Genomic DNA, 23,233 nt, shown 5'->3' with positions numbered 1-23,233 from the left:
GCTAATAAACTGTTCTAGCACCTTAAAAAAATGAGATGTTGAAATCAAACTGATCCTGATTCTACCACAGTAGTTGTTCACTCCTGTCTGACTTTACCAGGGAGCCATTGTGGCCGTGACGGGTGATGGGGTGAACGACTCCCCTGCCCTGAAGAAGGCGGACATTGGCATTGCCATGGGCATCTCTGGCTCTGACGTCTCTAAGCAGGCGGCTGACATGATCCTGCTGGATGACAACTTTGCCTCCATCGTCACGGGCGTGGAAGAGGGTAAGGAAGCTAGGTGCCAGGGTTGGGACGTGACCCTTAGATTAAGGCAGGACTTGGCATAAATCACCTTCACCTTCTTTTTCCATCATCCAACCACCACAACCTGTATGGACTGCAAAAAAAATCATTATAAAAAATTGCAAATTAGATCCAGCTATAGATGAGATTAGAGGGAAGACAAGATTTTTCAGGGAGACTAGGAGTCTGTCTTATCATAGTACTTTCTGTGTACTCTCACTGGTATTCAAGTGTGTATACAGCAAGTTCCTACAGCCATAGTCCTGGGGAAATTCCATGTCATATAGTCTTCAAAAAGGCCCCCTAGGAACCTGTTCCCTGAATGACAGGAACCAGTCAAGATCATTGAAGACTACGAATTAATTACATAAGCACCGTTAAGCATTCTTTTTTTTTTTTTTTTTTTTGTCGGTCGTGGGGCTTGAACTCTGGGCCTGGGCGCTGTCCCTCAGCTCTTCAGCTCAAGGCTAGCGCTTTACCACTTGAGCCACAGCGCCACTTCCCCGTTAAGCATTCTTTTTCTCCAAAAAAAATTCTGAAGAGGATGTCCATTGATGACAAGAGGATCCCAAAATGCTGAATTCCAGACTCCATCTTTCTGCTTGGAGCTATTTTCACTAAAACATGACTATCTGCATGTAAATAATGGTTCCTAGAATGATCCCAACACTTTGCTTATTTTTTATATCCATTTAATATAATTACTTTTGAGAGATGACAATGTGTAATGCACTATTCTAAGTGTATGGAACAAACCCAGCACATACCCTCATGTAACTTAATTTCTAGGGGGAAAAACAGACAATAAAAGCAGCAAATGTTATAGTATATTAAGAAGAATGGAAAAAATTAAGGAGAGAATGCAGAGAGGGATTGCAGTCTTAGAAAGGGTAGCCAGGGAAGGGCTCAGCTGTCTCGCAAGGCAGAAGCAATGATGCTGGAAGAGCTAAGAGGTACCCAAGGTCACAAGTTGGTTAGGTCAGAAAATGAGATTCAAACCCAAGCTTGTCCCAGGCCCAAGCTCTTTTCACTTGAGCCTTAATCTTATAAAGGGTTTAATCTTGACATTCTCAGACATCTCAGGATTAACATCCCAACACTGCTTAATTTTCAGAGATCAGATAACATTAGCTATGTTGAACTGGGAACAAAGAGTACACGGTCAGAACATAGTCATCAATTAGGGCTCTACTTAATAGATATACAATTGAGGAAGAAAACTAGACCCAGCATTTTCATGGATGCTTCTTGGTAATGGGTTTTCTGTTCAGGAAGTAATCTGTGGGAGGTGGGTCCTCTTGATGCTTCTCTCAGAAGGTTGACCATCCTCCCCAGGTCGTCTCATCTTTGACAATCTGAAGAAGTCCATAGCGTACACCCTGACCAGCAATATCCCCGAGATCACTCCCTTCCTGCTGTTCATCATCTTCAGCATCCCCCTGCCCCTGGGGACCATAAGCATCCTCTGCATTGACCTGGGCACTGACATGGTGAGCACCAGACTGGGTCCTGCACTGGAACTCATGTACCATAGATGAGGCGCAAGCAAACAGAAAGGGAGCAGAACTAGTGCAACTTCTGAGTTTCTCTCTTCACGTTGTGACCTTACCATTGTCACCTTTCATCTTCCAGGTCCCTGCCATCTCTTTGGCTTATGAGTCAGCTGAAAGTGACATCATGAAGAGGCGTCCACGAAACCCAAAGGTTGATAACCTGGTAAACCACCGTCTCATTGGCATGGCCTATGGACAGATTGGTGAGCCTAGAAGAGTGAAGGGTGAGGGGAGAGGGAAGTAGACACCCTGGCCATTTGAAGAATCTCTGTTTTGAAGTCAGGGAGGTTCTTTCTCAACAACAAACTATGTTAGACCCTATGTTAGACCTCTCATCTGCCCTTAACTTAAAGTACAATAGAAAAGGAACAAATATATGCAAAATGATAGCATCTTTCCAGATGCCAAGGAAGAAGTACTGGCCTCACACACAACAGGAAGCACAGCACACACAGCACACCAATCACGAGGATTATCAGAAAGCTATAATTGGGGAAATGGGACTTCAATTCGGTGTTGAAAGGATAGGGATTCAGCTACTAAGTAGACAGTCGGCTGTTCGCTGACCAATACACAGGGACGTTCATGTGGCATAGTTAAAGAAGATTCAATAAACCAACTTTTTGGTACTCTTAGTCTTGACAAGGAAGTGGAGGAAAACTAGTCAGTAGACATAGTAGCATTAATATTGAGGCCAGACTTAAAAAGCATTTGAAAACCATAAAAGGTCTTTGTTATTGAATTGCCAAGTACATTAGAGTGTTTCAGAAAGGATAATGAGAGATGGACAAGGGAGAGACTCGAGATCAAAGACATCATCAGGGATTCTTCTTTGGACCCCTCTCTGAATGAAGTTTTGTTGCTTTTCTTCCATGGCTTACCTTTCACTGTCAAATAAACTTACTCTGGGGCTGGGAAGGTGGCTCAGTGGTAGAGCGCTTGCCTTGCAAGCCTGAGGCCCTGGGTTCGATTCCTCAGCACCACATAAGCAAAAAGAAAAAAAGCCGGAAGTGGCGCTGTGGCTCAAGTGGTAGAGCGCTAGCCTTGAGCTGAAGAGCTGAGGGACAGCGCCCAGGCCCAGAGTTCAGGCCCCACGACCGGACCCCCCCCAAAAAAAAAGTAAACAAAATTGACCAAGTTATTGTTCTTATGGAGCTTATTTCTGATTAGTGGTATAACCCTACATATATGTACATTAAAACAAATATAACCATATGTACACATATGTATACACATACACATCTGCATCACTACATATATATTACATATATACACATATGTATATGTATATAAAGCATATTGGGCTAAAGGCTTAACCCAAGTTATAGAATGCTTGCCTAGCATGCTCAAGTTTATGGGTTCAACCCTTAGTACCTCAAAACAAGGAAGCAAACTCTATCAGATCAGCATATTGTAAGTCCAAAGAAATCCAAGAAGAGCTAGAATGGAGAATTGAGATACCAGAGAGAGTAGGATAGAAAGATACAGTCAGAAAGTTGAAATTGCAGAGAAATGTAATTACAGAGAAATCATAGGCATTACAAAGGATAATGACTAAAGTTTAAACACAGGTACAAGCAGCCCAGTTGGGGAGTGGAGGACAATATGTTAGAGATGATGGAGAGAAGAAACTATGGGACATAGTATTCAAAGGATCATCAACATAGATATTTAAATCTAACTTAGTGACAGTGAGTCTGAAGAAATGACCAGAGGTGGCTCAGGTAGTGGTAGCTAGCTGTAAGTGGATGATGTGACACTGTGATCTGATGCTTGAAAACATGGTGGCTGGTCAAACACCTAAATTCCATACTTAACACAACAGTTTTCAGCTTTGTTTTCTGATCATTTAAGACCTTATATTTCTCTCAAAGTATAACTCGAAGTGTAGTATATCAACACTGTACAGTCATATATTTTTGAATTTCTTGTTTGCTCTGAGTTATTTATAAACAAAGTGTTCTTTAACATGTTTTTTTTTCTCCAATCTTTTTCTCACTTGGCTTTTCCAAGTGAGAGCTGATGCTCTACCACCTGACCCATACCTCCACTTCTGGCTTATTGGTGGTTAATTGGAGATAAGAGCCTCATGGACTTTTCTGCCTCAGCTAGCTCTGAATCACAATCCTCAAATAGCCTCCTGTATAGGTAGGATTGCAGGTGTGATCCACCAACTCCCGACTAGAAAGTGATTTTTTTTTCAGAATTCATTGCCAAAATATTTTTTCATAATTATTTTCAGGGCAGGGGGAGGATGGGATGGGAAGGGGAAACAAACGAGGAGGCTACAATGCTTGATAAGAAATATACTCATTATCTTGCCCATGTAATTGTAACTCCTCTGTACAGTATTTTCACAATAAAAATAATAATAATTACTTTCAGGCCAGGCACCAGTGGCTCACGCCTGTAATTCTACCTATTCAGGAGGCTGAGATCTGAGGATGGTGGTTCAAAGCCAGCCCAGGCAAGAAAGTCCATGAGACTCTTATCTCCAATAAACTACTCAGAAAACTGGAAGTGGCACTCTGGCTCAAGTGGTAGAATGCTAGCCTTGAGCTGAAGAGCTGAGGGACAGTGCCCAGGTCCAGAGTTCAAGGCCCATGACCAACAACAACAACAAAAAATTAATGATTATTTTCAGAACAAATCAGCAATATTCATTTTTTAAGTAATTTTTCAGTCTAATTTTGATGTACTTCTGTTTCTATAGTCCTTTTTTTTGTGATCAGTCGTGGGGCTTGAACTCTGGGCCTGCACTGTCCTTCAGCTCTTCAGCTCAAAGCTAATGCTCTACCACTTGAGCCACAGCACCACTTCCAGCTTTTACTGTTTATGTGGTGCTGAGGAATTGAACCCAGCGCCTCATGCATGCAAGGCAAGCACTCTACCACTGAGCCACCTTCCCAGCCCTACAGTCCTCTTGTATAACTTATCTTGAATACTGCCATAGTTAGCATATTTGTCTCTCCCACTAGATCTAAGTTCCTTATATGCAAAATGCAAATGACAAAACCCATGGAATACATGAGTAAATATACCTCTCTCCCTCCCTCCCTCCCTCTCTCTCTCTCTCTCTCCCTCCCTCTCTCCCTACCCCCCTCTGTCTCTTCCTCCCTCATTCCCCCCTCCCCCCGCACCTTCTCATATACTGGGGTTTGAACTCTAGTCCTGAACTTACTTTCTGTCACTTAGGCCACATCTCCAACCATTTTAATTCTAGTTATTTTTAAGGTAAGGTCTCATATTTTTTCCAGGCTCACCTGGACCATGATCCTCCCACTTGTGCCTTCCACATAGGTGGGACCATAAACTTAAGCTTCTTGCTTGAGATGGGGGAGGTCTTGCTAGCTTTTTGCCTGGGTTAGCCTTAAGCTGAGCTCCTCCTGATATCCATTTCCTACGTAGCTGGGATTACAAGCATGAGCTAGGATGCCTGACCACTCTTTGGGGGTATTCCTTTTTGCTTGGGGTCGTACTGCCCTCTGGTCCTACCTTCCTCTCTAACCTAAGACCTCTGATTCTGCTTCTTCTATATCACACTTCTTACTAAGTTAGTAAATATCTTTTGAGCCACGCTACTACATGCCATTCTCTGAACTAAGCCTGGTGAGAGGACACAAAGATAAATAAGATCAGATCAGGGCTCTTGAGGAACTTTCAGGGAAGGAAAACACACAGATAAATCATAGCACAATCCAGGAAGTGCTGAGATATGTGGTGAGTGCAGTGTGAGTGCAGAGAAAGAGGAAGGATCCAACAAGCCTCCTGATCCTGGAAAGCAGAACAGGCCAGAAGCCTCTGGGTGTTTCTAAACCCCCCTGACCACTGCGCTGCCTCTCTCTGCCCGCCCTCCCCAGACCTATGAGCAGCGGAAGGTGGTGGAGTTCACGTGCCACACGGCCTTCTTTGTCAGCATTGTGGTGGTGCAGTGGGCTGACCTCATCATCTGCAAGACTCGCCGCAACTCAGTCTTCCAGCAGGGCATGAAGTGAGGACCCAACACTTTCCCATCCCCGCCCCCCTCCCACACCTCCCGGCCAACACACACACATACACAGAGGCCATTTCCCCCAGACCTTTTCCTCCTCACCTTCATCACATTGATAAATGTTTCTTTCCAGAAACAAGGTTCTAATTTTTGGGCTCCTGGAAGAGACATTCCTGGCGGCTTTTCTGTCCTATACCCCAGGCATGAGCGTGGCTCTGCGGATGTACCCACTCAAGTGAGTAAGGGAAGGGACCCAGAGATGCAGCTCTCTGGGCACAGGCATGAGGAAAGCATGTGAAAGGAAGTGGGAGGAAGCCTGTGTTGGAACCAGCCTGTCGCCAGCTAGGAGCTGCCTGGATAAATGGGCCTACACTCAGTGACATGGGGACAGAGTCATCTGTGCTCTAAGAAGTATCAAGAGATGGTGCCAATGATCACAAGACACTAAGGATGCAAATTTAGCAGACCTGCCAGTGTTCAATCTAGTGAAATCTTTCTTATGATGACATGTGGTATTGCTTAGAGTTGAAATAGCCATAAAAATAGCTTAATCTATGCTTAGCTAGTTCTATCTATATAAATATGTTCTAATGGGTATATATGGGAATGAGCATGCTGAAATTCCTGCTGTCTGGTTCGTTGTCTTGTTCAATTTTCAGGATTATGTGTGTGCAAACACATCAATCCCAGGGCTTGAACTCAGAGCCTAGCTCTCTTGCTTAGCTTTTTTGCCCAAGACTGATGCTCTGCCACTTGAGCAACAGATCCCCTAATGGTATTTTTTGTTGATTAATTGGAGATAAGAATCTCATGGACTTTCCTGCCCAGGCTGACTTCAAACCTCAATCCCCAAATCTCAGCCTACCGAGTAGCTAGGATTACAAGCAGAAGCCACAGGTGTCCAGCTCCTTTTAACATCAGTATATTTTTGAATGTTTTTATTTTAAAATGTACAGAGAATAAAGCAAAAATGTCTTTCTATGCTCACAAACAAGACACTATTTGCATATCAAGGCTTATATTTGTGGTGTGCATAGAGAAAGAACCCTGGCCTAGGCCTGGACTGTCCAATATGGTAGCACTACCCACATGTGACCACTGAGCTCTTGAAATATGGTTAGTGAGCTTAAGAAACTGAATTTTTTATGTTAATTCATTTAAAGTAAAAAACTGAAGCCACATTAAAATTTTGGCTCTTAAATACAGCTTCTGGCAGCCACAGTGGAACATGCCAGTAAACCCAACTACTTGGGTGGCTGAAGCAGAGAATTGGGAATCCAAAGCCAGCCTGGGCAATCAAGACAAACCTCTGATAGATGATAGGTAGGTAAGTAGGTAGATAGATGATAGATAGATGCTGTCCCTGAGCTTTTTCACTCAAAGCTAGCACTCTACTACTTTAAGCCACAGCACCACTTCCAGCTTTCTGGTGGTTAATTGGAGATAAAAGTTTCACAGGGCTGGGAAGGTGGCTCAGTGGTAGAGCGCTTGCCTTGCACGCATGAGGCCCTGGGTTCGATTCCTCAGCACCACATAAGCAAAAAGAAAAAAGCTGGAAGTGGCACTGTGGCTTAAGTGGTAGAGCGCTAGCCTTGAGCTGAAAAGCTGAGGGACAGCGCCCAGGCCCAGAGTTCAGGCCCCACTACTGGACCCAAAAAAAAACAAAAATAAATTAAAAAAAAAAGTTTCACAGACTTTCCTGCCCAACTTGGCTTTGAACTGCTATACTCAGATCTTGCCTTGTAAGTAGCTAGGATTTCAGGAATGAGCCACTGGCACCCAGCTGATAGATAGAATTTTATTCTCTTGTTTGGAGTCTATTTCCCTTTAACTATAGAAAATATAGTGTCTGGGTTGAGAGGTTTCATCAGTGTAAGATACCCAATGGATTTACAAGTCATAGAACAAAAATACGAATGTAAACTATCTCCATTTTTTGTTTTTTTGGCAGTACTGAGATTTTGAACTCAGAGCTTTGTATTGCTAGAGTTTGCTTTACTTCTTGAGCCACACCTCCAGAAAAACATGAACTACTTTATGAATAATGTTTATATTGTATCCTTGTAATGCTTATTTTGTGCTTGGTTGGCACCAGAGGTTGAGGCAGAAAGGTACAGATTTCAGGCTAGCCTGGGCACATAACTAGACACCATCTCTCTCAACTAATGAATTCATTAAGTTTATATTGATTACATACATGTTGAAATGATATTTTAGCTGTATTGTGTCAAAATTCTTGAAATTAACTTCACTTCTTTTTAATGATTTTAACGTGGCTATGAGAAAGCTTTTGGTTTTACGTGTGTGGCTTGCAGTGTATTTCTATAAAGCAGTGTTATTAGATCTGACCATCTCTTCTCTCAGTCACCCAAGAGAACTATATTCCTAATTCAACCCCTCCCCAAGTCTGTCTTGTTGGTCTCTAGGTCTCTAATTATAGAAGAGGCTCAAGCAAGAAAAAAGTGTCCTATTTATGTAATGTGGAGGAGTGCATGTATACGCATACATTGTGCGTGTGTGTGTGTGTGTGTGTGTGTCCCCTCCCCATGGCAGAATATCCCTACACTAGATGTCTAGGGGCTGAGAGAGCCTCATCCTGCTCTGCTGATCCTATTCATAGATGCAAGGCCTAGAGTATGCAGAAAACATGAGGCTCTTCCAGGCAACTCTACAAAAGTCAGTAGACAATCAATATAAACACTGCACATAACTCTAAACATAACATCACATTATCATGACTTTTTATGTCTGTCTTATGCTTCATTTCTCAGGCTCTGAACCCCTTTAAAGGAATGATCAACTGTATCTTATTCACCTTCCTGTCTCCCAACAACCCAGCAGGTCTGAGGAACACACAAAAGAAAGATTTAGTTCATATCCACTGTTTGCTATACCTACCTGGCCCCTGTAAGCTTCAGCCACACTGACCAACTCTTGTTCTCTACAGGTTAAACTGGTGGCTTTGTGCTGTGCCCTACAGCATTATTATCTTCCTCTATGATGAAACCAGAAGATTAATCATCCGTCTACAGCCTGGCGGTAAGGCTGCCCTGGTCCTCCTCTGACCGAATGGCCAGCAGCCCCCAAACAACCCATCTCACCTAGTTCCTCCAGACTCACATCCTCACTTTACTATACCTCTGCCTAGGCCTCTTCCCTTGACTGGGCCATCCTGTCCTTTCCAATGCTCTCTGTGGCCTCCTCCTTCTCCTTACCTGCCCTTTGCTGAGCTCCCCTTGAAAGTTCTCTTTCCCAGTTCACACTGGTCTCTTCTTCTCCACAGGCTGGCTAGAGAAGGAGACATACTACTAAACTCAGCAGAAGACACACTCCACATGACATGAGGGGTCATGAAAGCCAGGACTATGACAACAACAACATCTAAGCTGGGACAGAGACACTAGACCAACTTGGATGTGAGAGACAGGCAATTCTAGAGCTGGACTGAAGGCATCATGGGTAGGAGATGGGATGGATTGAGGGGAAGATCAGCCTGCATCAGGTTGGAGTTCATCAAGGAAGGGCATGGTCCGAAAGAATCCAGCAGCCAGTCTAGATGGTAAATGTTTGGAACAGCCTCACCTAGCTGGATGTGTCACGTCTGATTTAGGGGGAATGATTACTGAAAAGTTCCTTCTCTACATCTTCTCAAGGGAAACCCTGAGAAGAGAAAAGGCTGGGAGGAGATTAGAAGCAGCCATCCTTGTCCCTTGAGAGTATCTCAAATCACACCTAGTTGTCCCGGAGACAAATGACAAATGATTGCCCCCAAAAGTCTAGCTGAGATCACATAGTGATGGCCACAGCACTATACCCAGGAATGGAGGGACTGACTCATCTAGACCCCACCTCACTAACTCATTTCTGCTTGGTGAGCCCTCCATGTCGTCTGGCTGCTTAGTCAATTTAGATGCTAGGCTGTGAGTTGTGTCACTGATGAAGAACCTGAGATTCAAAGAGGTTCAATGACTTGGGGACAGTTACATAGGGGGATGTCCCAACTCAGAGGCAGATCGCTGTCGCCCTGCTCTCCAACACTTTCGTCAGGGTGTCTCACCCTCATCCCTCAGCCTGTCTTCTAGGGTTTAGCCTTGAAATGGAGTCTGAACACATGCTAGACGTACACTCTGGGCTCCAGGGCCCACTGCTGGTCTGGTCTCTGATGAGTGAGAAAGCCCAGAGAGGAGCTTCTCTCCTGCCCACCCTCCTCTCCAAGGTCTCTCCCCAACCCCCTCTGTACACCCTCACCCCCCCCCACTCACTTCCACTTGGTGAGTCCCTCCACTGTGCATTGTGATTCAGTTCATTCTCAGGCATCTTTCAGAGTAGAGAGTTGAGTCTGTCCAAAAGACTACTAAAAGAGAAATGCAAAGGAATACTACAAGGAGATCGTTAGCTGTTGCCAGAAACAAAACACTTGTATTAAGTGACTGTACACCATGACTGGCACTGGGCCAAGAGCTATATTCATAGAACCAATTAATTCACACCAATGAATTCCCACCTCTCCAGTCCTTTTGTAGAAGAGGAAATCAATGTCTATCTGATTGCTGAGTCTGTGCCCTTAGTTTACAGATCAGTCTTAAAGTAAGGGCTAGTCCAAGACACATATAAAGAACAAATAGAAAAATAAAATAGGATAGAGAAAGGGCCTTGGAAGGGTCTAGAGAATGTGAGGCATGGGCTATTCCACTGTATAGTATAGCCAGCTCTCTCCCCTCACTCAGCCTCCTCAGAGGTCTCTCTCCTTCCCATTCTCCTCCCTCTCCCAACACAAGGTCTCCTGGGGACAGGACTGTAGCAGTGTGGGGTCCTCCCTGGCTGCTGACTTGGCTGAACTAGACCCTAGAAGATGGAGGGAGGGGCCATGTAGGTGTGTGAGTGAGGTGGGGAGGGGGAGGGGAAGAGGAGGGGCCAGCTCCTCAGGTTTCAGTACAGGGAGCTATGGATGTCTGGTGGGTTAAAAATACAGACTGCCCCAACTCAGGGTCACTTGATACCAGTGGCTGAGGCAGTGTTAAGTCCAAGAGCCTAGAGAGAAGAGGACTGAGTAGAAAGAAGAGAGCAGAACATCAGAGTGGGAAGGGTAAGATAGGGCGGAGGGGTGGGGATCGGAAAGGATAAGGGTGGAAGAGGAGACAGAATGCCACGGCCAGAGACAAGATCCCTGCAGAAGAGGATGGAGAGATGGAGGTGGCCATGGTTATTATGGAGTCCCGTCTCACATTCTCAGGGGAACAAAAGGTCTGATTTGTGGAGGAACCGGTTTAATGCTCCAATATCTGTCCCAATGGTTCCCCTTTCCCCAGAATGCTATAAAAATGAAGAATCGGCAAATGATCATCTGGGCCATCAGCCTTGGAGCAGGCCCATCCATCACTCCCAGCCACCTTGGCTCTGGCAGTGGGCTTTGGCAGGGCAGCCACTCTGCTGGGAGAGCAAGAGGCAGGACTCTGAGGTCTCTTCAGCAACAACATGCCATGCTTGGGCTTGCTTGCCCTGGCCTCTCCTGATACTATGACAGCTGTCCCTCTTGGACCCATTCCTGCCCTGCTCTTGAGATTTTCTGTGGCTCTTCTTACTTAGCTGTATGAGGTCTGCCCTCATTGGAGCATGGAAAAGTTATCCAAGTAGAATTCCATGTCCCTGACTGGATGTAAAACAAACATTATCCATCCAGAATGAGAGATACCCTAGGGTAGAGGGGTAGGGTTGTCTGACTTTGATCTAGAGTCTCCCTGTACAGTTTACCTAGGAACAGTAAGGCATTGGTAAGCCATGAAAAAGGTCCTTTCTGGGTACCATACCTCAGCTTCCTCACTGGAATCCAGAAGTTACAGGCTTTAATCTTCACGCACACACACAGCTCCATGTCACATCTGTGTATAGAATTAATCAACATCCTCAAGTAGAGCACAGGGCCCATCACATCAAGTTTCCCATGTGTTATTGTCCCTTCCCCCAGTGTTTATTCCTTTGTCTTGTTTATACTTCGTCTTGACAAAGGCAGAGGAGTAAATAGTAGCTATTAGCTGTCTTTGGAATCATGCAACCTGGGGAATCCTCCCTTCCCACGGTGCCCTAGAAAATGACATCCCAGAGGACCAGAGTAGAGAATGGAGCATATGCCGGAGTTTGTAGGCCCGCAGCATTTCCCTTCTCATGGTGGGTCTGGTGGGCAGAGAAACCCCCACATCCACATCCCTGCAGGGTGGGATCCGAGCCAGCTCTGTCCTTCGCCTGCATTCCTCAGTTAGGACTGTGGAGTGAAGTAAAGGAAACTTGCTGGAGCTGGGCCAGGTCTCTGGTCTTGGACTCAGTTCCATCTTTTATTCAGGAATGATCTCATCCTTGGTTCTGGTTCTTTAAAGGGAACTGCAGGGGGATTCTTTCCTGTAGCCTGGACTGCACTTCAATTGCCGCCCTCCTTGCTTTTCCATAGAATCAAGGAAATAGGCTCCAACTATAGAAGATTCCCAGATGTTTAGGGTACAGAGGCAATTCCACATTTGTCCCCCTTTTGTCCTATATTATTAACTTAGCTAGGACCAGAATACTGCCTCCTATGCACCTGCATTTCCTTCTCTCAAACTATCTTCAATCTACCCCCAGTGATCCCTTCTACTCCTGCCCCTCCCCCAGCCCAGCTTCACTTACCTCGGACTCATCTTGTCTTATTTTTAGATCCAGCTTCTCTCTCTCTCTCTCTCTCTCTCTCTCTCTCTTTCTCTCTCCCCTCTCTCTTTTCCTTTCTTAATATGGTGATGAGCTCTTGGGCCTGCGTGGGGGACAGGGGCTGAGGAACCTTGGCCCTAGGGGAGGGGGAGGGAAGGCATCTGGGAGCCTGGGGAAGAGGGGTAAGAGGGAGGCGAATTCCAGCACTCACGGAGCTGTCCTGGCCTCAGAAGGTTATCTGTCTCTCCTGCCAACCACAGAGACATATTTAGACAGAACCAGGTGGAGACTGAGGGGTGCCAATTTCAGGGGGCAGCTCCGGTTCCCTCCCCGCCCCTTGCTCCTATTCCTCCTCCTGACCCTTTTCTCTTGGCCCTGTCAGGCAGTTTCTCCAGGACCCAGCAGTGTCCTCTGTCCATTTCTCTGGGCCACTCCCCACCCCACCCCCCACCTAGAGCCCCTAATTCAGGATTTGGTACCTAGGGACCCCTCCCTACCCCAGCTAATCTTCTCTGGACCAGGAGAGCAGACCCAGATCCTACTACCTCCATGAGCCCTACAGCCAGGATGGGGGCCAGAGCAATGCCCAGGCTGAGATTGGCACTGCTGTTACTGCTGGTGCTAGGGGCGCCCAAGTCAGGGGTCCAGGGGGAGGAAGGTCTGGACTTCCCTGAGTATGACGGCGTGGACCGAGTGATCAATGTCAATGCAAAGAACTACAAGAACGTGTTCAAGAAGTATGAGGTGCTGGCCCTCCTCTACCACGAACCCCCTGAGGATGACAAAGCCTCACAGAGACAATTTGAGATGGAAGAGCTAATCCTGGAGGTGAGTAGTGGGGGGTGGGGTGGCACAGGCCTAGAGAGCTCACCTGAGTCACACAGCCCCACGTGGAGCTCTCACGGTGGGATCTGGGGTGGAGAGGAGCATGGCCGGACCTTTCTCTTGACCAACAGAATGCAATTGGCCTGTGGTCTTTGCCAGATGAGAAACAGACACAGGGACCCAAAATCCTATCACAGAAAACTTTAGGGGGCGGGTGCTATTGGGGGGGGGAGGTTCCTGCCATGTTGTAGGAGGCAATGGTACAGGATTTGGCAAGGAAGAGGATGAGAGACAGCAATGGAGGCACTTGGGAAGCAAAGGGAAAACTCAGGGCAGTCCTGTGCATTGCTCTTCCTCACCCCACCAGATACTCCCCTAGCCAGGCATGCCCCTCTCCACACCCTTAGGCTACACCCCAAAGAGCTCCAAGCTGATCATAAGTCCCATGGCTTCTTGATGGCTGTATGTTTACAAGTCTCCTAGAAACCACCATACCTCCCACTGGCCTACCACCTCTTTCTCTTTTCCTTTCCCTGCCCCAGGTCCCCCCATCTGTCCCCACTGGATCAAGCCAATGTCCTCATTGGAAAATTCTTATAAAGGAGATTTCACAATGCTTCCTCCTTCCACTCCTCACCCTTTATCTGCCTAAGCAGAGAGGTTATTATAAAAAGAGAAAGAAGAAGAAGAAAAGCCTAGGGTTGGACGATATGGTCACATATCATGTAGGAGCTGGGGCATGTTTGAGTTTCCTCATCTGAATTTCTCCCGCCCCTTCTCTGGCTTGGTGGTACAGAAAGGCCCCAGCTTGTCCAGAGCTTGGTGCATTTGGGGATAAGCTATCAAGACCAAAGGTGCTCAGCTCTGTGTATCCCCACTGAGCACTGGAACAGGCCATCTGATTAATGAGCCATGTATTTTTATCCTGACTGCTTGGCAGCCTCAACCATCCACCTGCTACCACCTCCCTTTCCATCCACGGAAGAATCCCGGCACCTGAGTATTGGGTGGGGTAATTCCCACAGCACAGGGAACCAGCTGAGTGCTGCCCTGGGAAGCTGTATTTCTCAGCAGTATGACCAAACTCTTCTCTACCACCACCCTCCAAAACTTGTGTTGGAGTCACTGGAAGGCTCCAGAGATTTTTAACATCACCCCCACACTCCTCTGGGCCTTTGTTCAGGATGAAGGCAAGGCCCACCCCTTCAGGAGGAAAGGGGCCTTCAGAGCCTCTGAAGCCAGACTACTTAGTACCCTCAGGAGCTAGGAAGTATTCAGTCTGGTGCCCCGAAACTGATCATGAGCACAGTTGCAAATGAGCATTACTCAATAGCTTCAAACAAAAGCCAAGCCAAGGACTAGGACTATGGCTCAAGGGGTAGAGTAACCTGCCTAGTTCAAATCCCTAGATTCTAAAACAAGTAAAAAGTTGAGCCAAAGACAAAAAGCATAGAGTTGTGGGGATCAACCCGGGGCCCTCCTGCACCTCAGATGACCCAACATGAAAGCATGAGATTGGGGAGGGGGGTTAATAAGAATTGCAAAGGCTAATTTTAACCCTAATCCTACTTCCAGTTAGCAGCCCAAGTCCTAGAAGACAAGGGTGTTGGTTTCGGGCTGGTGGACTCTGAGAAGGATGCAGCTGTGGCCAAGAAACTAGGTAAGGAAGGGGGGAGAAAGTTTCAGGAAGGGGAAGGGAATGCAGGTCTGAAGAGGCTTCTCTCGAGGCCCTGGGCTTGGGAGCTCTTCCACTGAAAGGAGGAATTGAAAATACTGAGATTGAGAAGATAATGGCTGCAGAACTTTATAAGCTCAGATCCTCGTATGAGGTGGGGATGGTCTTTTTCCTTGCTCAGAAAAGGCTTGGTGGAAGGAAGGGAGAAGACAGGCTGAGCTGGAGAGCAGGCTTCCAACTCCTCCTCCAACCCCTCCCCCTCCACAGCTTTAGCTGGTTGTTTCTGCATGCAGCCACCAGGAGGCAGCACTGGCTCAAAGCCAGATTCCGGATGTGGATGGGGGAGGGGATGGTTAGTAATAATGAAGTCATCTGGTCAGCAATCACCAGTTGAAGGGCAGGACCGAGAATTCCAGCTACTGGAATCTCCAGGGAAGATAGCAGGAATATTTATCTCTAGTTACGGCTGGCAGGGAAAGGAAGCAATATTGCTAGAATCTGTGTATTTCTATGTCTTCCCTACACCCTACCTGATCCACACACTTCACTTTTCCCTAGAACTCTCTAAAACAAGGTTAGCCTCCTGGGCTAAATGCAGGGACATGCACATCCAGGGTGTAGCAGTTCAGGATGGTGGAGGTGGGTAGGTTAGGGCGAGTCCAGTGAGATTATCCGGTGAGCTGGAACCCAGGATTTGGACTTCTGACTCTGGAAGTTTGGGACTGTGGCTCACCTTTCACCCTCTGCCCAGGTCTAACTGAAGAGGACAGTGTTTATGTGTTCAAGGGAGATGAAGTCATTGAATATGATGGTGAATTTTCTGCAGACACCCTGGTGGAGTTTCTGCTTGATGTGAGGATTCTACCTTGTTTTTATATTCTGATCCAACACCATACTCATATCACATATATCATGTGTACATGCAATACTTGAAGTATATAACATGTCACAGCACATGTATATCACATGACCACATATGCATATCACATGCAATATAGCATATAAGTACATCAAACATACCCAACATGCTTTGATCACACACACATCCCACCCATCACCTACCATATATATGCCACAACAAAACTACATGCCTTATACGACACATAGCACACACAATGTATTACATGCATCATAATCACCACACAACATGTATTATGTACTTATGCTCAACATACCAGATATAAAACATACAATGCACACATCATACAAACTATACAACACATACACACACACACGCACACACAACACACTATTATGTAGCCCCTTCTCTCTAGAGATCCCACTCCAAGTTCTGCCAGTGAGGACTTAAACATTCTTCTTCAATGTCCCTTCTTCCAGGTCCTAGAGGACCCTGTGGAATTGATTGAGGGTGAACGAGAGCTGCAGGCATTTGAGAATATTGAAGATGAGATCAAACTTATTGGCTACTTCAAGAGCAAAGACTCAGAGCGTGGGTAACCTTCCACCTCTACTCTTCCCTTCCCTGAACCCCATCTCACCTGCCTTGCCTCCTTACTCCAACAGCATCTATTCCTCACTCCTTGCCCCTCTTCGTCTTTTGTTTTTTTTTTGTCTGTCATGGGGCTTGAACTCTGGGCCTGGGCGCTGTCCCGCAGCTCTTCGGCTCAAGGCTAGCGCTCTACCACTTGAGCCACAGCACCATTTCCAGTTTTCTGGTGGTTAACTGGAGTTAAGAGTCTCACAGACTTTCTTGCCTACGCTGGCTTCAAACCACAGTCCTCAGATCTCAGCCTCCTGAGTAGCTAGGATTATTAGCATGAACCACCAGTGCCCAGCTCCCCTCTTCCTCTTGAATAATCAGCTCCAACGTGTGTTCTAACCATCCTGTACTCTGGGGGAGGGGGTTTCCACATACAAGCATTTCCACCATTCCACCTCCCCCCAATATAGCCCTGCTGTATTTTACCTCTCTCAAAGGACTAGATGGGGTGGGTGGGTCTCCCAGCATCAACTTCACATACCAAAGAACTGGGCCAAAGCAAGGGGATGGAGTGGCTGGTAGACCTTGATTCCCCAGAGACTGACTGTACTTTCCTTCCTCAGATTACAAAGCCTATGAGGATGCAGCTGAAGAATTCCATCCCTACATCCCCTTCTTTGCCACCTTCGACAGCAAGGTGCTCCTTCACGTGGGCATGTTGGGTCTTCCTTTACCCCTAAGTTGCCCTCCAGCTTCCTCAGCCAGAATGGATGGGAACCTGGTCCTATCTCATATGCTGGCACTCTCCACCCCAAGCTCCTCTGCCCCATAGATTTAGAATATTTAACCCACTTTCAATGAAATTTTAACTGAAATTCAGAGAAGACACTCATCCATTGACAAAGTGGCAGTGACAAAGACCCAGCTTCTTTGATTCCCTTTCTAATATGTGTTCCTTCACAATACTGCTTCTCACTATGACCCTGCACCTCCCACTCCCCTTCTTTTCATCCCCTTCCCCAAAGGTGGCAAAGAAATTGACCTTGAAGATGAATGAGATTGATTTCTATGAGGCCTTCATGGATGAACCTGTGACCATCCCAGACAAACCCAACAGTGAAGAGGAAATTGTCAACTTTGTGGAAGAGCACAGGAGGTAGGAATGGAGTTAAGTCTGTGAGATAGACCGGGAAACCTCAGCTAAGCAGGAAGCTGGTCTCTACTGGAGGTGAATGCTCTCCAGGCATAGAAGTTTTGCATGCACACACACACACACACACACACACACACACACACACACACACGAACTTAGCTCTATGACCTACACAGAGAAGGTCTTGTGCAACTGTAGATAATTCCTTGCAATGCTGATTGTGACCTCAATAATCTCTGTCAACAAATGATCAGTGAGTGTTTGTGGTCTGACCAGGAGTTGTTAGGTACCTTCTACCTCTATTGTTGTATTTAATCCTGTTTAACAATCACAGTGAAAGAGCTTCCACTGAGAGTAAGCACCAGAGCTGAGTTTTTAACCCTGAACTGCCCTGTGCTCTTTCTCATACATTATACCAATATCTTTCAACAGAAGTGAAGAAAAGAGCAGGCAGGGAAAGGGTTCTGTCCCTTCAGTGGAGATTTGGCAATGTCTGCAGACATTTTTGGTTATGGGTAGTGCTGTTAGTATTTAGTGGCTAGAGGTCAGAGATACCACTAAATACCATATAGTGCACAGGCATCTCTCCACAACAGAGAATTATCCAGACCCAAATGTCAGTAGTCCTGAGGTAGGAAAACCCTGCCCTATACTCATACGTAATTCTCTTCCTTCACGTACTACACAACTGGAAACTCCCACTCATCAGCATAAATACTACTTACTCTCTCCCAGGAGATTATGGTCCCCTTCACAGGGAAGGAACATGTTTGCCTGCTGCAATGTCTACTCAGCACCTAACTCATGGCTTAGCACCTACCAGACCTTCCATTTATTTATTTGTTGTTCTTTTTTTATTTGTTATTCTTTTTATAGTGCTAGGGATTGAATTCAGTGCCTTATGCAGGTGAGACAAGCATTCTATCACTGAACTACATCCCCAGCCCAAGTCTTCAATTCTATTAAACAAATGAGTGGATAAAGAAGCCAATGAATAAGTAATTTGATTACCACCAGTTCTTACCTTTCTCCAGAAGGTCTCTTTCTCCAGCCCCCTTGCAGCCCCCTTCCCCCTGCTTTCAAACCATGTAATGATCTGGGCCTGGTGCCCAGAGCTTAGGCTTTGCCAGATGGCTTTGTTCAGGGCTACAAGCTGTCTATGGCCTGAGTCTGACCCAGAGGCAGCCTGTGCTACAGGGACCCTCTGTTATAGGGAGGTATCCTTCTCATTCACCAAGTAAGGGACCCTCTGTCTCTTCTAGGTCAACCCTGAGGAAACTGAAGCCTGAGAGTATGTATGAGACCTGGGTAAGTGCTCCTGGCCAGGATCAGGCTCTCAGGGAACAGAATGGCTAAAGCCCTAGAAACAGCCTTCCCAGCTGCTCTTCATACCTACCTGTAGAAAGAGAAGTGCAAGGCAGGGGAAAGAGCAGTGAAGAGGAAAGCGTTGGGTTTTTTTTTTCCCCTGTTGTTGTTGTTCTGAAAACTTTCAGGAATCAGGAGATAGACACAGGTAGATGAAGGGGAAAGGGCCAAGCCCGAAGCTCTGGGTAAAGGAATGCACAGAGGAGGCATAGGGTTCTGAAGTTCAAAGGGACAGTGTCACTAGGCAAAGGGCCATCATCAGAAGAATATACCTGGTCCCAAAGCTGGCTTTTCACACAATTCAGGGTCAAGGAACACCTAGAGCTTGTCTAGGTTCTCTAGCCTCAGGGAGTACAGGAGTCATCACCCAGCTTTTCCTCTCACCATCCCCCCACCCCAACAGGAGGATGATCTGGATGGAATCCACATTGTGGCCTTTGCAGAGGAAGCTGATCCTGGTAAGAGAATGATACTGGATTGGCCTGCAGGAAGGCCAGGGGGGTGGGATGGGTGTTGATTGGCGCATAGGCCTCACATGGGAAGCATTCCCCAGGCCTTTGCAAGCAGCCTGGAGCTAGACACGTGGAGCTGTAGGAGGCTAGGAATGATACCTGAACTCCCAGTTCCTGTGTCCCTTTCCTGCCATCTCATACTTCTCATTTCGGTTCCTTCCAAGATGGTTATGAGTTCTTAGAGACTCTCAAGTCTGTGGCCCAAGATAACACTGAAAACCCTGATCTGAGCATCATCTGGATTGACCCTGATGACTTCCCCCTGGTAAGAGGCCTGCTCAGGCACTACTACCCTGACTCAGAGCCTTAGACTATGGCACCTTTGGATCAAGGGCTTTGTTTCAGTCATGCTCTCCATCTCTGAGCTGGGGAGTATGCCTGTTGCATACTCAAGGGTACTGTGAGCATGGAAGGGAATGAAGATGGGAAGTGAGTCACTGGAACCTAACACACATCTGTCAGAGCAGAGGCTGGGCAGGTAGTCTGAGTGCCAGGGCTGGATCCTAGAGAGAAACAGCACTCTGCTGAGCAGTTGGGTGCAATAACCCTGCACATGAGTATAAACACTCATTCATAGGTTCAAGGTAGATTCCATGTCTCAGGATGATTTCTATCTCAGGTGAATAAGCCAACAAAAATGAGAGGAATGTTGGTGATTACCTCATGTGAGAGATATAGAAACTGAGGGCCAAAGAGAATGACTTGCCCAAAGTCACAAGGTCAATCCAATAGTGGATTCAAAAACACAATAGGGAGTTTTTTTTAATCTACTTTTCCTTAGAAAGGATGAGCTTTTGGTACATTTCCTCTGGGATTCCCACTCTTTTACAGACCAGGGCCTTCTGGCCCTACTGTTCCCCATCCATTGCGAGTTCATGTTATCTGCTCTATGGCTGGGCTTACCCTCACCCCAGTAGACTTGGGTATTTCTAAACTCCATTAAGCTGCCATATTTGGATCTCTTTACAGCTGGTTCCATACTGGGAGAAGACATTTGACATCGACTTGTCAGCCCCACAAATAGGAGTCGTCAATGTTACTGATGTGAGTTTCCTTCCTTCATCCTGGGTTGACCATTACTTTACTTTTTTCTCCATCTCTCCTCCCCTCTACTAAGTAGGAATTGAGTGCTTTCCAGAAAACAAAGCAGACATGCTCAGTCTAGTGGCTAGACTAATTAACCTGGGGGAGGGGCAATGCATAATGTGAACATGCCTCCATCATTCATTATAATCCTCTTTGGAGTCTTCAGTGAAATTGTCTCTTCCATGGTATTCTTGGAGCTCACCTGGCATTGGGAGTATGACAACATTATCTACTCTGTCTATCTCCTCCAGTAGACTTTTGAGAATTTTTTTTTCTTTTGGTACTGGCATTTGAAATCAGGACCTTGTGCTTGCCAGGTAGATAGATTTACAGCATAGTCGTAACTCCCTCTTGACTGACCAATTCAAGGATGGAAATCTTATGCACACATAGTAGGTGCATCAAATCTGTGGTTTAGTTAAACTGAGTAGTCCACAGTCTTTGCATTCATAAAAGTCTAAGACTAAGGGATAGGTAAGTATTCCATTAAGTACAAGGCGGATTTGATAAACTGCATAATAAGATACAAATAAAATTCTGAAAAGACATAGAAATCAGTGATTTCTGCTTGAGAGAATCAGAGAATCGTTTAAGAGAAAGTGGCATTAAAATGGAGTTTGACAATGGATAAGTATTTTAATGAGTGAAGTTAAGGGAAGTAATTTCCAAATTGAGGAAAAAGCAGGATGGAAACATCAAAAGCCCAAAAATGAGTATCATGTTTGGCAATAGGCAAGTAGCATTTTCTGTGATTTCATAGCCTAGAAATCACTGAAGCTGATACTGGAAAACCAGTGACATTATTCTATTGGCCATGAAGAGCCACAGTGCTTTTTGTTTTTTTTGTTTTGTTTTGTTTTTGTCAGTCGTGGGGCTTGAACTCTGGGCTTGGGTGCTATCCCTGCACTCTTTAGCTCAAGGCAAGCACTCTACCACTTGAGCCACAGCGCCACTTCCGATTTTCTAGTGGTTAATTGGAGATAAGAGTCTCATGGACTTTTCTGCCCGGGCTGGCTTTTTGAACCATGATCCTCAGATCTCAGTCTCCTGAGTAGCTAAGATTACAGGCGTGAGCCACCAGTGCCCGGCTCCACCAGTGGTTTTGCACTAAGGACATAATAGAGACCTCAGTTTTTGGAAGCTTTTTATGGCAAAAGTGCAAGAAAAAGATGGAAGGAACACCTTTGGCCAATCCAACTTTCCACTTTCATATATTACTGTTCTAAGCTAGATTATCACCTAAGCACTTTCTATGGCCACTCACTGAAAGATGAAAGGAGGGAGACAGAGTGGGAAGCCATCTAAAGACCTGCACTGAACTTAGCTTCCATCTCCTGCCTGTGCCGTCTCCTAGGCGGATAGCATATGGATGGAGATGGACGATGAAGAGGACCTACCTTCTGCTGAGGAGCTGGAGGACTGGCTGGAGGATGTGCTGGAGGGTGAGATCAACACAGAGGATGATGATGATGATGATGATGATGACGACGACAATGATGATGATGATGATGACGACGACTAGTTGCTCTGACAACTATTTCCCAGCCCCACCTGCTCTCTTTCTATATCTCCTACCTTCTTTGTGCTCTTCCAGGGACACTAGGTCATTCTCTGCCATAAGGCCAGTTGGTCTGTATTTTGGGTGCTGATATCCTGGTTCCCCTCAACTGATGAGGAAAGGAGCGATTTCTTTTTAGATACCAGCTCAACTCTCTCATCTGACTTCTGTTTCTTATTCCCTAACTTACTTGTATCTATTTTTTCTCTCATCGCTCCTCACATTCTTTCATTTTTCCTCTTGCCATTATCTAGGGGTCCCATCTCTCTTGTTCCTTCCATCGAGGCTTACGGTCTTTCCTCATTCTCTCAAATCCTGCATCCTTCTGTCTTGTCTCTGGCCAGGAGGAAGGGAGGTACTGTGGGGCTGTATCTCAGCCATCTCTTGTTAATGTATTTGGGTCAAATGCAAGGCCTCAATAAAGAGATCTGGGACAGAATGAGCAAGTGTCTGTTGATGAATTCTCACCCTTGTGGCAGGGGGAGGTGGTCACAGGATGGGAGATTTAAGTGTGGGTGCCTTGTTAGGAATGAGCTAGGGGACTGTGTGTGTGATAGGAGCGGGGGGGGGGGTGCTCTCTCCAGGCAGTTATCCCAGAAAAGCCTGGATTATTTATCAGCTTCAAGTCAACAAGCCTTTTCTGAACACATGGTGTTTGTCCAGTGCTGCTGTTGGGCTCAGGGAGAACAGAGAGTGCCAGGCCTGTCCCTACTCTTGAGCTGATTAGTTTCACTGAGAAGTTAAGATAAGCACAACTAAACAATGGCAGAAAAATACAAAGCAATATGTAATTAAGTGATTATGTGCTACTGGATTATACCCTCCCTACAAGCTCTTCTTTGGATATCACAAAGAATCTCAATGATTCTTTACAGTGATGCATTCCCAGATGTTGTCCTTCCTAGAGTCCCCTCCTCTAGGTTCCCATTGCCTCTTCTATGTAGACCTCCATTCTAATACTCAACACATTCTGTTATAGTTCTTCACTTATATGTGTGCATATCCCACTCAACAACACCTTAAGGACAGGAACCCAAGTGTTCTCTTCATTTCTACAAGGCTAGGCACATAAAAAGTTGTCATTAATGTTTGCTAAAAGAAGGAACAAATGA

General features: G+C 46.0%; 2 protein-coding genes across 2 annotated transcripts in view; both read left to right on the top strand.

The window, feature by feature from the left end:
* Nucleotides 1-9,143, top strand: part of LOC105996415 (sodium/potassium-transporting ATPase subunit alpha-4-like) — a 38,695-nt gene extending 29,552 nt beyond the window's left edge. Inside the window, exons 15-22 of the mRNA XM_013030493.1 lie at nucleotides 101-269; nucleotides 1,623-1,777; nucleotides 1,920-2,043; nucleotides 5,064-5,074; nucleotides 5,701-5,831; nucleotides 5,965-6,066; nucleotides 8,779-8,870; nucleotides 9,115-9,143. Of these exons, the coding sequence (XP_012885947.1) occupies nucleotides 101-269; nucleotides 1,623-1,777; nucleotides 1,920-2,043; nucleotides 5,064-5,074; nucleotides 5,701-5,831; nucleotides 5,965-6,066; nucleotides 8,779-8,870; nucleotides 9,115-9,143 (813 nt within the window). The remainder of the gene's footprint in view (nucleotides 1-100; nucleotides 270-1,622; nucleotides 1,778-1,919; nucleotides 2,044-5,063; nucleotides 5,075-5,700; nucleotides 5,832-5,964; nucleotides 6,067-8,778; nucleotides 8,871-9,114) is intronic.
* Nucleotides 9,144-12,895: 3,752 nt separating this feature from the next.
* On the top strand, nucleotides 12,896-22,088 carry Casq1 (calsequestrin 1 (fast-twitch, skeletal muscle)). Its single transcript, XM_013030562.1, has 11 exons — nucleotides 12,896-13,334; nucleotides 14,907-14,991; nucleotides 15,758-15,858; nucleotides 16,345-16,456; nucleotides 17,071-17,144; nucleotides 17,473-17,603; nucleotides 18,863-18,908; nucleotides 19,369-19,423; nucleotides 19,642-19,742; nucleotides 20,447-20,521; nucleotides 21,918-22,088. Exons 1-11 carry the CDS (start codon nucleotides 13,056-13,058, stop codon nucleotides 22,083-22,085), a joined length of 1,227 nt encoding a protein of 408 aa, XP_012886016.1. The 5' UTR covers nucleotides 12,896-13,055; the 3' UTR covers nucleotides 22,086-22,088.
* The last annotated feature ends 1,145 nt before the right edge of the window (nucleotides 22,089-23,233 follow it).

This window comes from Dipodomys ordii, unplaced genomic scaffold, assembly GCF_000151885.1.
Source record: "Dipodomys ordii isolate 6190 unplaced genomic scaffold, Dord_2.0 Scaffold131, whole genome shotgun sequence".
NCBI lineage: Eukaryota > Metazoa > Chordata > Mammalia > Rodentia > Heteromyidae > Dipodomys > Dipodomys ordii.
This window is presented reverse-complemented; position numbering and strand designations above follow the sequence as displayed.

Coding starts and splice junctions, on each gene's coding strand:
- Casq1 (XM_013030562.1), top strand. CDS start 13,056: ATGAGCCCTACAGCCAGGATGGGGGCCAGAGCAATGCCCAGGCTGAGA. Junction 15,859..16,344: donor TGGTGGAGTTTCTGCTTGAT/GTGAGGATTCTA, acceptor CCCTTCTTCCAG/GTCCTAGAGGACCCTGTGGA. Junction 20,522..21,917: donor GAGTCGTCAATGTTACTGAT/GTGAGTTTCCTT, acceptor GCCGTCTCCTAG/GCGGATAGCATATGGATGGA.